At 44.5% G+C, this 11,663-nt stretch overlaps 1 protein-coding gene across 1 annotated transcript; it reads right to left on the minus strand.

The window, feature by feature from the left end:
* Nucleotides 1-382: 382 nt before the first annotated feature.
* Nucleotides 383-7,993, minus strand: LOC119393581 (uncharacterized). Its single transcript, XM_037660691.2, has 13 exons — nucleotides 7,544-7,993; nucleotides 6,855-6,923; nucleotides 6,644-6,760; nucleotides 6,478-6,574; nucleotides 6,042-6,276; nucleotides 5,282-5,648; nucleotides 4,365-4,535; nucleotides 4,054-4,240; nucleotides 3,432-3,575; nucleotides 2,804-2,902; nucleotides 2,574-2,745; nucleotides 2,305-2,456; nucleotides 383-2,251 (listed from the first exon to the last, which is right to left on the minus strand). Exons 1-13 carry the CDS (start codon nucleotides 7,862-7,864, stop codon nucleotides 2,043-2,045), a joined length of 2,340 nt encoding a protein of 779 aa, XP_037516619.1. The 5' UTR covers nucleotides 7,865-7,993; the 3' UTR covers nucleotides 383-2,042.
* Nucleotides 7,994-11,663: the final 3,670 nt, after the last annotated feature.

Here is an 11,663-nt window from a genome sequence, read left to right on the forward strand (position 1 = left end):
TGTCTACGAAATCTGGTGACCTACGAGTCCTGTAGCCAAGCACCTAACCACTGTACTATCACGGCAGACATGTGCCCAGGTTTTAGCGGTTGCATTAAGAAATAGAAGAACAAAGCGGTCTACAACATGCAATTAAAAACGGATTTGCAGTCCTAAAGAAGATAATTGTGATGATTGCTGTATGCCCATGTTGCAAGTATGTCCGCATCACTAATCGGCTAGTATGTTGGGCACAGAAGAAAATTTACAAATGTATTGTGCAAAACAGAACAGTTGCACTTCTCGTATCACAGTCAGTGCCTCCGAATGCTATGTGATATGATGTAGTCGATTCTGCAATGTCTCGGGGAACAAGATACTGTGAAACATCCGCAAATTGCTGGCCCACTCTTGCCAAGCACACAGTGCGGTGACGTCAAGTGCTATGTGCACTATTCACGTGTGCCATTTCGAGAGCATTTCATCAAGAGCTCATTCCCAGCATAATGTCCAAATCATTTCCGACAATTTGCTGGCCTAATGGGACTGCGGAACATCATTTAGTCTGCCAATGCAATTCCTTCTCAAAAGCATCAGCAAATTTATAGCGACACTCTCACATTCGTGGAAAAAGAGGTGCTGAACCATCTAACTGCCAATGGTACCTTGAGAACGCTTACTGTGCTGAATGCTCTTTGGTGGGCTCTACCGTGGAAGCAACTCATCCCTTCTGTGAAGCCTCTGCAAAGTTCTTGTCAGAGCCTGCCTCAACCTCAAAATAACAGTAGGGCTGAAACATGCAGCGCTGCTGAAAAGGTTGCAGTATGCACTAATGAATACATTAACAAAGAAGTGCATAAATAAGACGATTACACAAACAAGTAAACAAGCAACCAGCCAAACAAATAAAGAAACTTTGGAAGCCCATTAGCCATGCATAACACTTTCGGACGATGATCTAAATGAAATCATTTGTACATACAATACTTATGGCATGTCCTGAACTGAGCATGCCACAAATCATGATTGCCGTGCAGCCATGAGATCACTCTTCGATAGCCTTGGCTGGATGAGCTGGATCATGGCCAGAGGTATGCATTTATGAATACATTAACAAAGAAGTGCATAAATAAAGCAATTACGCAAAGAAGTAAACAAGCAGCCAGCCAAACAAATGAAGAAACTTTGGAAGCCCATCAGCCATGCATAACACTTTCGGACGATGATCTAAATGAAATCATTTGTACATACAATACTTATGGCATGTCCTGAACTGAGCACGCCACAAATCATGATTGCCGTGCAGCTATGAGATCACTCTTCGATAGCCTTGGCTGGATGAGCTGGATCATGGCCAGAGGTATGCATTTATGAATACGTTAACAAAGAAGTGCATAAATAAAGCAATTACGCAAAGAAGTAAACAAGCAGCCAGCCAAACAAATGAAGAAACTTTGGAAGCCCATCAGCCATGCATAACACTTTCGGACGATGATCTAAATGAAATCATTTGTACATACAATACTTATGGCATGTCCTGAACTGAGCACGCCACAAATCATGATTGCCGTGCAGCTATGAGATCACTCTTCGATAGCCTTGGCTGGATGAGCTGGATCATGGCCAGAGGTATGCATTTATGAATACGTTAACAAAGAAGTGCATAAATAAAGCAATTACGCAAAGAAGTAAACAAGCAGCCAGCCAAACAAATGAAGAAACTTTGGAAGCCCATCAGCCATGCATAACACTTTCGGACGATGATCTAAATGAAATCATTTGTACATACAATACTTATGGCATGTCCTGAACTGAGCACGCCACAAATCGTGATTGCCATGCAGCTACGAGTTCACTCTTCGACAGCCTTGGCTGGATGAGCTGGATCATGGCCAGAGGTATGCATTTATGAATACATAAGCAAAGAAGTGCATAAATAAAGCAATTACGCAAGGAAGTAAACAAGCAACCAGCCAAACAAATGAAGAAACTTTGGAAGCCCATCAGCCATGCATAACACTTTCGGCCAATGCTCTAAATGAAATCGCTTGTACATGCAATACTCATGGCATGTCCTGCACTGAGCACGCCACAAATCGCGATTGCCGTGCAGCTACGAGTTCACTCTTCGATAGCCTTGGCTGGTTGAGCTGGATCATGGCCAGAGGCTTGGGGCTGCTGCTGGTGCTGCTTCGCTGCTGCTGTGCCTTCTTGAGAGAACTGCATGAAGAGCTCTCGTGCAGCATCTCCGTCATTAGCTTGTCCACATAAGCTGCACAGAAAAACACGTTACGTGTTGTGAACACTCATCTGAATACTACATACCGTAAGTTGGCTTGCTTTTTACTGGGCAAACAACTTCCGCTCCCTTCTTTGCACGGAGCATTTTCCTCTTCCATCTGAGTGCACAATTTCTTGCCACTACTGCCTGCTCTCGACCTGCATTTTCGTTGTGGTGAAGAGCAGCCAACTGTGTCCTGTAAAGCGCAATGCAGCATTGAAAGAGATCAGGCACCCTGACAGTCAAATCAAGCACGAACTCAAAAATATGTTCTGATCAAATTGGGAAAACATTGCACGCAAGTGACACACACCTTGCACGCATCATCATGGTGCTGAATGCGACAGACTTCGGGGCAAATCTTATTAGGAGACTGTGATACGATTCAAGTCCATAAGTTTGTCCAGAAGAGGAAAGCTTCCTTATATCCTTCAGTAGCCCCTGTTCTGTAGCTATGCTCACGAGACGTGCGTAAGCCGGGGTGCCTAAAAAGATGTGCTTTCATGAGTGTCTCGCCAAACCACACACAAAGTATACACTTACCTGGTGTCAACCACTTTCCATTTTGCACATCCCCGTGCAGACACCTCGGATAAGGGCTGTCATGGCCAGCGTGCATGTTTATGACGTGGTTCAGCATGCCTGGAAAGCCATTAAAGTTCCCAAATAGGTTGTGCATTTGCCTGATAATGCGGAAGCTTTTTCAAAGTAAACTCATTTACTGCGTGTAAACAATTGTGGAATGCTTTACTTAGAGTAAGAAGTAAATACAGTTGACAGCACGAGCTCAGGACCGTTTTTCTCTAAACTACCATGAAAATAGTTTGACCAAAAACAGCAGGCATATTTATCACATAAGTTTCTGTACTTATGGAGTCACAATACAAATTGTATTGGCAGGAAATGTTCAACATTAGTTTCCTGCTTACCTTATTGAATTATGCCACCTATTAAAAAATTTGGAAGTATGAAAGTGAGTTCACAAAGAAATCCTTCAGGAGTGTGACGTACGCGTTAAGATAACTACAGCAATCGACAGAAAGCAAAATGTTACAAAAAGAGGTAAAAGGGCTTTGATAAATGAGATAATACCTCATTTACAGTATTAGCAGCGAAATCGACAAACATTGTTATGTTTAAGAAATGGTTTGGTAAAATCACGTTCACTTACTCTTCCACATGGCTACCAGTAGATCCCCGTCACCTTCACTAACGGCAACACACCAGTACAGATGGTTGACCACTGGCTGTATCCACTCTTTCAAGGCAGCACAAGCAGATTTCTTGGCTGCAACTGTGAGCTTTTTCTTGACACCTGTATTTTAAAACAGTAGACTGCGTATTATTGTGTCACATAACACCAGCAACTTAGCACTTTACTAGCTGGATAATAAAATGCTTACAAGAGGGGAAAAACATTGCAAAATAATGAACTCAGACTTTTTACTGTACACTATGGTGCACTTGTGTGTGGAGAGTGCTAGGCAGTATGGAAAGTACAAGAGTAAACAAAAAAAGATCCATGCTCCTTCCCCGACTATACTTCCTATTGGTAATATTCAGATAAATTATTTATCAGTTGAAGCTGGGCTCGAAAGCTACCCAAATTTAAATGAATTTGTGCTACCGTTGTTCTTATGGGCCACACAAGCTGCACATATATTTACGAAAGGTCATAACAAGCTCATGTATACTTGTATGTGAAAATGCTGCTTTCCAGGGCCCATAAAAATTAATGCAACACCGTTTGGCTTTCTAAGGGCACAAAAAGTTTGTCAAGTGACCTTGCTTACCTTTACCAACATGCCACGCGTCGTAGGTATGTTCAATACCCGGCTCACATGTCCTCATGTACTTTTTGATGCCCACGTGCCTGTCAGTAGTTAATGAACAAATAGTGACGTTCTGGTCCTTTAGCTCCCCAAGTCCCTTCTTCAGGCCAAATTTTTCCATGGCATTGCTGGATTTCACCTCGCTGTTCTAAAGTGTGCAATAAAGGCATATTTTACAGTGCATTAATAGAACATCTAGTGCGGTGCTAGTGCTGCAACTACATATTAAAACAGCAAGAATGCACAGCAAAGTCACAACTAACTAAACTCACCTCTCCAAGCTGCACCTGAACGAAATGGATGATTTTACTAGTTTGAATGGCCATGAAAGTGTAAGTCATGAACTTCGCAGAAAACCCGGGAGAGTCGCACCGGCCGTCACCAGCTAATGCTACTGGTCCATGAAGGCTTTCGATTACAGCCTCTCGTTCAGTGTCCCAAACCTATAACACAAGCACACCAAGCTTCTAAGAAAAGTTGAAAATGGCAGCATTTATTCATATGTGATCTCTTTTCTCATGAAAACAGTACCACTGCTTGACACAGCACAAGTAGTAGCCCATAATCATGGTAACAGACTTTATGTTGGTGCTGTTTTATCTGGAGTGAGCCAACTAAATGAACTGTCAGCTACGTTTTCTGACTGATTAGCTGCTATGCACACTCAGCAGCTATGCATTGTCCTGCTGGGAATAGAGTCATGGGTTTCATTTTCTGCAGTAGCAACAAGAATAATCACAATATTGCTCTACTGATCCTAAAAATTGAAGTGCCTGAAATGTGCTCACCACTGAACCTCACCGAAACTGACTTTGATGAAAAGCTGTGCTACATTTGTAGCAGTCAAGGAAGCACCTTGTAGATAATCTTCAACTGATTCACTGCGCATTTCCTATTCTTAAATGGAATGTATTGCAATACTAAGTGTGACAAAATGCTGGCTGAATTAGCTATATCATGCCATGGCAGTGTCTTCAGCAAGGCGATCCTCTGCAGCGTTATGCAGTGCAGTGAAGTTAAATGAACGCTAGTTGTCCACTTGGGAAGCGTGTACAAATGTGTATGTCGTGGTTCAAGCTGGTTGAGGCAACACACATTGTGTGAGAAGCCCCTAAAATTAGTTATGTGTAATTGTACACACAGCCGCTGAAAGTGATACTGTACAAACTATAGTGCGCTTGGTACCTACACGTTGTATGGCGGGCTGGAACAGTGCACCTTGGTAGCTGTAGTAGGTCCTCGTAGATGGCACTTGAATATTGGCTTGCTTCAGCAGCCTCAGAACTTTCTCAGGACTCGCGCCTGAGAAGCATATAGCGGCACACAAAAGCATGCCACCCAAAGCCCTATTAGAAACTTTTGGTTGGCTCAACCAACAACTCTTGTGCCCACAAGCACAGGTGGTCTCAACTTGTAGAAGGGAGCCATAGAGTGTAGTTTCAGCTTTACACGATGCTTGGCAAACTGTGCACATGCTGAATAGCTCCATCAAGCAGCTTTCAAAAACGATGTACTGTTTTTCAGCGCTAGGTGGCACAGAATCACAACCACTTGGTCTGCAAAAAAACAGCATAAGACAAAAATAACTACTTGTAGGGAAGATTACATTTGAATAGGTGGGAACAGCACAGCAACCAGTAAAGAAAATATGTCTACAACAGTAACGTCATGGATCTCATGTTTCATCACTGATCTCTAGGTGGCAGTTGCGAAATTGGCCACAGCATGTGCACTTCACTGCGCACGATGTGCAAAAATACTTGTTCACATGCATTTATACGTTTGTTCAAAAACACCAGTTGGCCAAAATTATTCTGCCATTCCTCACTACAGTGTGCTTCATGAGAAGGCTGTAATGCTTGCACAAATATTTACAATTGTTTCAATAACAAATTTAACTGTTCCCTGGACAAATGCTATTGAAAGTACATCAACGCATGAAGCCTTACAGATGTGAGTCATGAAATGATGGCTCATATGTTTCGTCGAGATCCTTTGCCGATGGCAGTGGTGTCGAGCATCTTATTGGAGATGATGGAAGCGGTGCTCTTATACGGTGACCTGATGAGTCAAGTATCTCTGCAGTGTCTTCCAATTCATCCCCACATCCCGCAGTTGACCAAGCCTGGAAGTCCGTCTGTGTCCCTTCGGAACGAACTTTTGGAGTAGTTGCCACCTGCACACCTGAAGCAGAATGCTGGATTTTTAGTGCCCTCCTACAGCCACGTAACTCAACACGTCATTTGGAGTGGCATGTCTCATCACTAAACAAACTTGACTTTTTGGAATGTGTAGAAAGCTTAGAATGCAGGAATTTTCACCACGTTGAAATATAACTACAAAGTGCGTATATTTTTCAAGCAGCTATGTTAGCATTTAGCATACCTTTCGACACCATGTGTGTAGCTTGCACCCCATCAGTTTGCACAGCAAAATGACGCATTCTGCAGTAACTGTGGTCACTTCTGGCACTCTCTTTAGGCTGCAAACAGCAATAACAAACCGCCGTCAACATGTTTACTTCAAGTCTCCGAGAGTTAATTCTGCATACCTTGCAACCGGCAGTCAGATGAGTGAGGGACATGTCACCGCATGCTCCGGTGTCTGTGCCAACTTCTGCATTGCAGCCAATGGCGAAGTCCGACTCCACGAAATGAATGCTGTTATCCTGTTCAGAAAGGTAAAAACAGCACAATTCTTGCAGCTACTTCCAGTGTTCAAGAAGAGTTCACATGTGAATACACAGCAGGTAAAAAGCCTACCGATGTGTTGGTGAGTGCTGAAGGATTATGTTCCACTGTCCATGATGCTTCCATAGGGCATACAAGCATCTGCAAGATTAAAAGATAGGCTGTGATTCTGCACAGTAATTCATAACCTTGGCCAACGATTCGTCATACAACAATCTCACAGCCATGCTCCAGCTGCCTCATCTAGAACTGCATAACTGGGTGGTCAGGCTTTGTGTTCTGCGGATATGCGCACACTCAAGAGATCGAAGTTTGACGGTTGCACAGTGGCAACAAATGCAAGCGGTTGCATACGCAACAACGTGGCAGGCTGTGCCTAGTGTTATGTCGAAATTTAACGATGAACAGTTGCAAAAGTTACGTTACATTTGTTAACATTATTCATCACCCGGCGTGACGGGTTCTTTTTTTGCGAATAAGTTTGAAGTACAGGCTCTATAGTACTCGCGGCAGCGTAAGTACGATAGTGCCTGAGCCTCTGTGGTAAATATACTCGACTGCGCGCAGGGTGCCTGGTTTCAAATCCTGCAAGAACCAGGGTTTTTTCCTCTCATTTTGCGTGATTGCGGTTACGAACAACGGCAGTAGCGGCGCGGAAAACTACGCCACAAAAAAAAAAAAAAAAGGGCTCTTGTCATATGTTAACAGCTTTCGCGGTAAAAACTGACTAACCACACGGCAGTTCACAAATTTGTACTCACGGCAGCGTCTGTTCCTGTGCGCTCTTCAGTAATAGCACGTCCAACCCCAGCAGCAGATGCGCTGCCTTTCGGAACTGCGTCGGGGCACAGCCGCCGTCGTTTCATACCACGTTGAGTCTCGGAGCCAACACGTGTGAAGGCGCGCTCGTCGAAATGCAGCGAGCATACCCGGCGTGCCAGTGTACTTCCACTGCTTCCACAGCCTAGCGCCTCCAACCACATTTTCCGTCGATCATCGGCCGTGGGAAAAGAATGAAACGACAGTCCCCCAGTTTCGCTGCTGCTTGCGCAGCCGGTTACCGCGCACTTATATCGAACCATGAGGAACGTGCACACAATCAAGTTTACTCAACACAATGCTGGCAGGTGACAAATACCAAAGACGACACCAGCAGTTGATGGTAGGTACGCAAACCTAGACACCTCGAGCACATGGAAAATCTGTGTAAGAAAGAAATGCAAAGGACAGTGTATTGATGAAGGCTGCGCCGGCTGCGCCTTGAGTAGGCCGTTCGGCAGCGCCATCTGTGTCGCAGTTTCTGATAAGTTAAAATCGATGCACAAATTGGTGTTCTTTTCGCAGCTGTAACGAGCATTAAACACAATAAAATGAGTAAATTTCACATACTCAGTGTGTCGCAAGCGTGTACTATATATTATTTATTTCCCACCAATCAAAACGAACAGCATAAGTCACGCACGCTACCTCACTTCCTGTAACAGAAATTGTCGTTGTACGACGCTGCAATCGGCGCGGAAACCCATTTCGGAAGCAAATTAAAATATCAAACGCTTCGTTCTCGCCGCTTTCGTTGGTGCCACAGCAGTCACCAAGACCCATAGAAAGCAAACGGCCGATAAAAACAACGTGCGTAATTGAGGGTGCAGGGCCCCTTTAAATAGGTAGCATGCATCGTGCAAGTGCTCCGGCTTCGCATCGCCTCATGGTGCCCTTTAGCGGAAGATGGTGTAATTTTCTTTGTTAAACACAATATTAATGAGAACAGACAATAATGCCAAGGAAATTATAGGGCATATTATTTTTAGTAACTAGGATATAAATGTGAAGAAAGTAATGTGGACGAAAAGATAACTTTCCGCCGGCAGGGACCGAACCTGCGACATTCGAATAATAACGCATCCATGCTCTACCACTGAGCTACGACGGCGAATATCCTCTCGTCCACTTTATGGAGTACACACACACACACACACACACACATATATATATATATATATATATATATATATATATATATATATATATATATATATATATATATATATATATATATATATATATATATATTCGTACCGAAATTCGTACGAGCCGTGACCGTATCACCGAGGTTTTACTGTATATATATATATATATATATATATATATATATATATATATATATATATATATATATACAGTAAAACCTCGGTGATACGGTCACGGCTCGTACGAATTTCGGGGTGATACGAATTTTTCTGTGGTCCCGGCCAAGGCCCATTAGCCTGCAACGTATTGGAGTGCGGTTGTTGCGAACCGATTTGCACCCCGCGACGTTTGATACGAACGTACGCTAGCGCACAGGTGCTGCCCGCGCTGTCGCGGAAGACGCGACAGTCACGCGCGGGCGCGGGCATGCGCGCTGCTCAACCATCGACGGTGCGTCGTTGCCTCCGAGATAGTGCGCGTGAATTTTGGAGGCCTTTAGGCGCCTTCACGTTTAGATTACAGACGACGTTGACGTCGCGCTTTTTTTTTTCTGACGCGTTGACGCGTGCTCCTGTGCTCGAGACAGCAGCGTCTTTGTACTGTGTTAGCACGTGCCTGCCACGTCGATGCAAGCCATGTTCCCGCAGTCAGACGTTCTATGAAACAAGACTGAAACTTGGGTTGCGGGTCCGTCAGGAAGTCCCATTAAAGGTGGACGAAGACCCCGAGAGACGAAGCGGACGGTCTTGGCAAAGGAGCTTAGTCTGTTGTGTGCAAAGCAATCCTAAGGCACTTTCGCCGCAGTACTAGAGTGTCATGCAGAAAAGCGCAGTAAGATTAGGAAGGGGCTACTAGCGGTGACGGGGCACAACACGTCTGGTTCAATAATTACACACGCGCGCATGCACCGTATATTTACGAGTACAAGTATGATGGTTGACGTCTAAAAACTTCACTGGCAATCATTCAGACCTGTTCATGACGTCGCTGCGGCACTGAGAAACACTGAATCAAAACGTATGCCAACTTCCTTTTGTCGCATACTAATTTTCCATGTGTTCTGGTGATACGATTTCGGATGATAGGAATATTTTTGGTAACCCCGCATTCGTATCACCGAGGTCTTACTATATATATATATATATATATATATATATATATATATATATATATATGTGTGTGTGTGTGTGTGTGGTGTGTGTGTGTGTGTGTGTGTGTGTGTGTGTGTGTGTGTGTGTGTGTGTGTGTGTGTGTGTGTGTGTGTGTGTGTGTAGATACAGTCGAATCCCGCGATAACGAAATCCCGAGGGAACGAAATTCTCACCGCAACAAAATATTTTCGGAGCACCGGCGAACGCCCATAAGAGTCAATGCATTTCGCAACTCGCGACTACGAAAGATATTCGTACCGCAGTCCGTTATTAACGAAATTTTTGAAACACGAGTGCGCAAATAATCTACTCTCGCAACATTAACTACATTCGAGAAGTGCTGAAATGCATTCATGCTACACTTAAATTGTGCAAAACTTTCGCTATAGCGCACTTGAGAAGTAGTCGCCATCATTGTTTACAAAAAAAAAATAATAAAGCTGGCGACAATGGTGATGACGATGGCTTGCCGAACACCTGCTCGTTATCGCGGACTACGTAGCCAAATCCACATTCCTCATGGAGTTTCGTTCGTTGACTTGGCTCAGTGCTTGGCTTTGTCGGCTTTGCGCGCACGTGGTCGCGTGTGTGGAGTCATTTGTGGAGCGTTCGCTTGGCCGCTTGGTCCAACATGAACTGTGTGTTGCGATTGCTTCGTCCGATTTCGCTGCCTGCAAAGGCGTCGCCTCCAACGAAAAAGTGGAATTTCATTACGCTGGAAGATAAGGCTGCAATCATCAGTGAGGTGGAAAAGGGCAGGAAAAAATTGGACATCGCCGAAGAATTCGGCGTTGCGTGCAGCTTGCTGTCCACGATTCTGCGCTGATCCAACGGAGCCGGAGGAAGGTTCGCCTGTAGGCGCACTCGATGACGGTACTGGTGACAGCGCAGTGCCGCCGTCACTGACCAGTGCATGGGACGAACTTTGTGCCGTGGCAAACGTGATTTCCGATCGAGAGGCATGAAATTGCTGCATGGTATGGCCCGCCAAAGCAAACTTACTGACTTTTGGAAATAAAATGTGTTTTTTTTTGTAAATTCCATGTCTTTTCTGCCGCATTCTCGCGCCAACGAAATTCCCGCAAGAGCGAAATTTTGTGCTTTCCCCGCCGATTTCGTTATTGCGGGTTTCAACTGTATATAGATATATCATAGCGAAGCCTTGGAACTGAGTAACGCGTTGCACTCTCCAGCGCCTCCTAGTGGGTCGTCCTCTTTGGCTTCCCCTGAAAGGACGCCGCTCGCGCTGAGAGTCCGTGCTTTGCTGTTACTGTCGTTATTGCGTAGGGCCGCTGAGCGCTGTCCAACAAACACCATATATATATATATATATATTTTTTTAACATTTTCAGCACCTTAGAGCTATTAAGAAAATGGGGGATGAAAATGTTAAATCGCGTCCGGAAATGGCGAATGCGGTGTCAGTTATGGGTACGATATCGGATCATCTCGAACGTGTACACCTATAGGATACATCATTTCATCATGAAAATGGACCACGCCAGCAGCGTTCCGCGACCACAGAAACGCGAGTTTGGCATTAAGTTTTCGCAACGTACAAGTTTTCTCGATGTGTGCAATCCTCTATGCCTGCCTTACATCTTGTCCCATAGAGTGGGCTTTTAAATGCGTTAACATGTCTATGCCTATAGTCAACGAGAAAACTGTCCGTCCGCCCGCTCCTCTGTGATGTAAGACTACCATCGCTGTACATAAAGGAATGTATGAAACAAATTTTCTTGGCTCTGCTGTGTACGAACCC

This window comes from Rhipicephalus sanguineus, chromosome 1, assembly GCF_013339695.2.
Source record: "Rhipicephalus sanguineus isolate Rsan-2018 chromosome 1, BIME_Rsan_1.4, whole genome shotgun sequence".
NCBI lineage: Eukaryota > Metazoa > Arthropoda > Arachnida > Ixodida > Ixodidae > Rhipicephalus > Rhipicephalus sanguineus.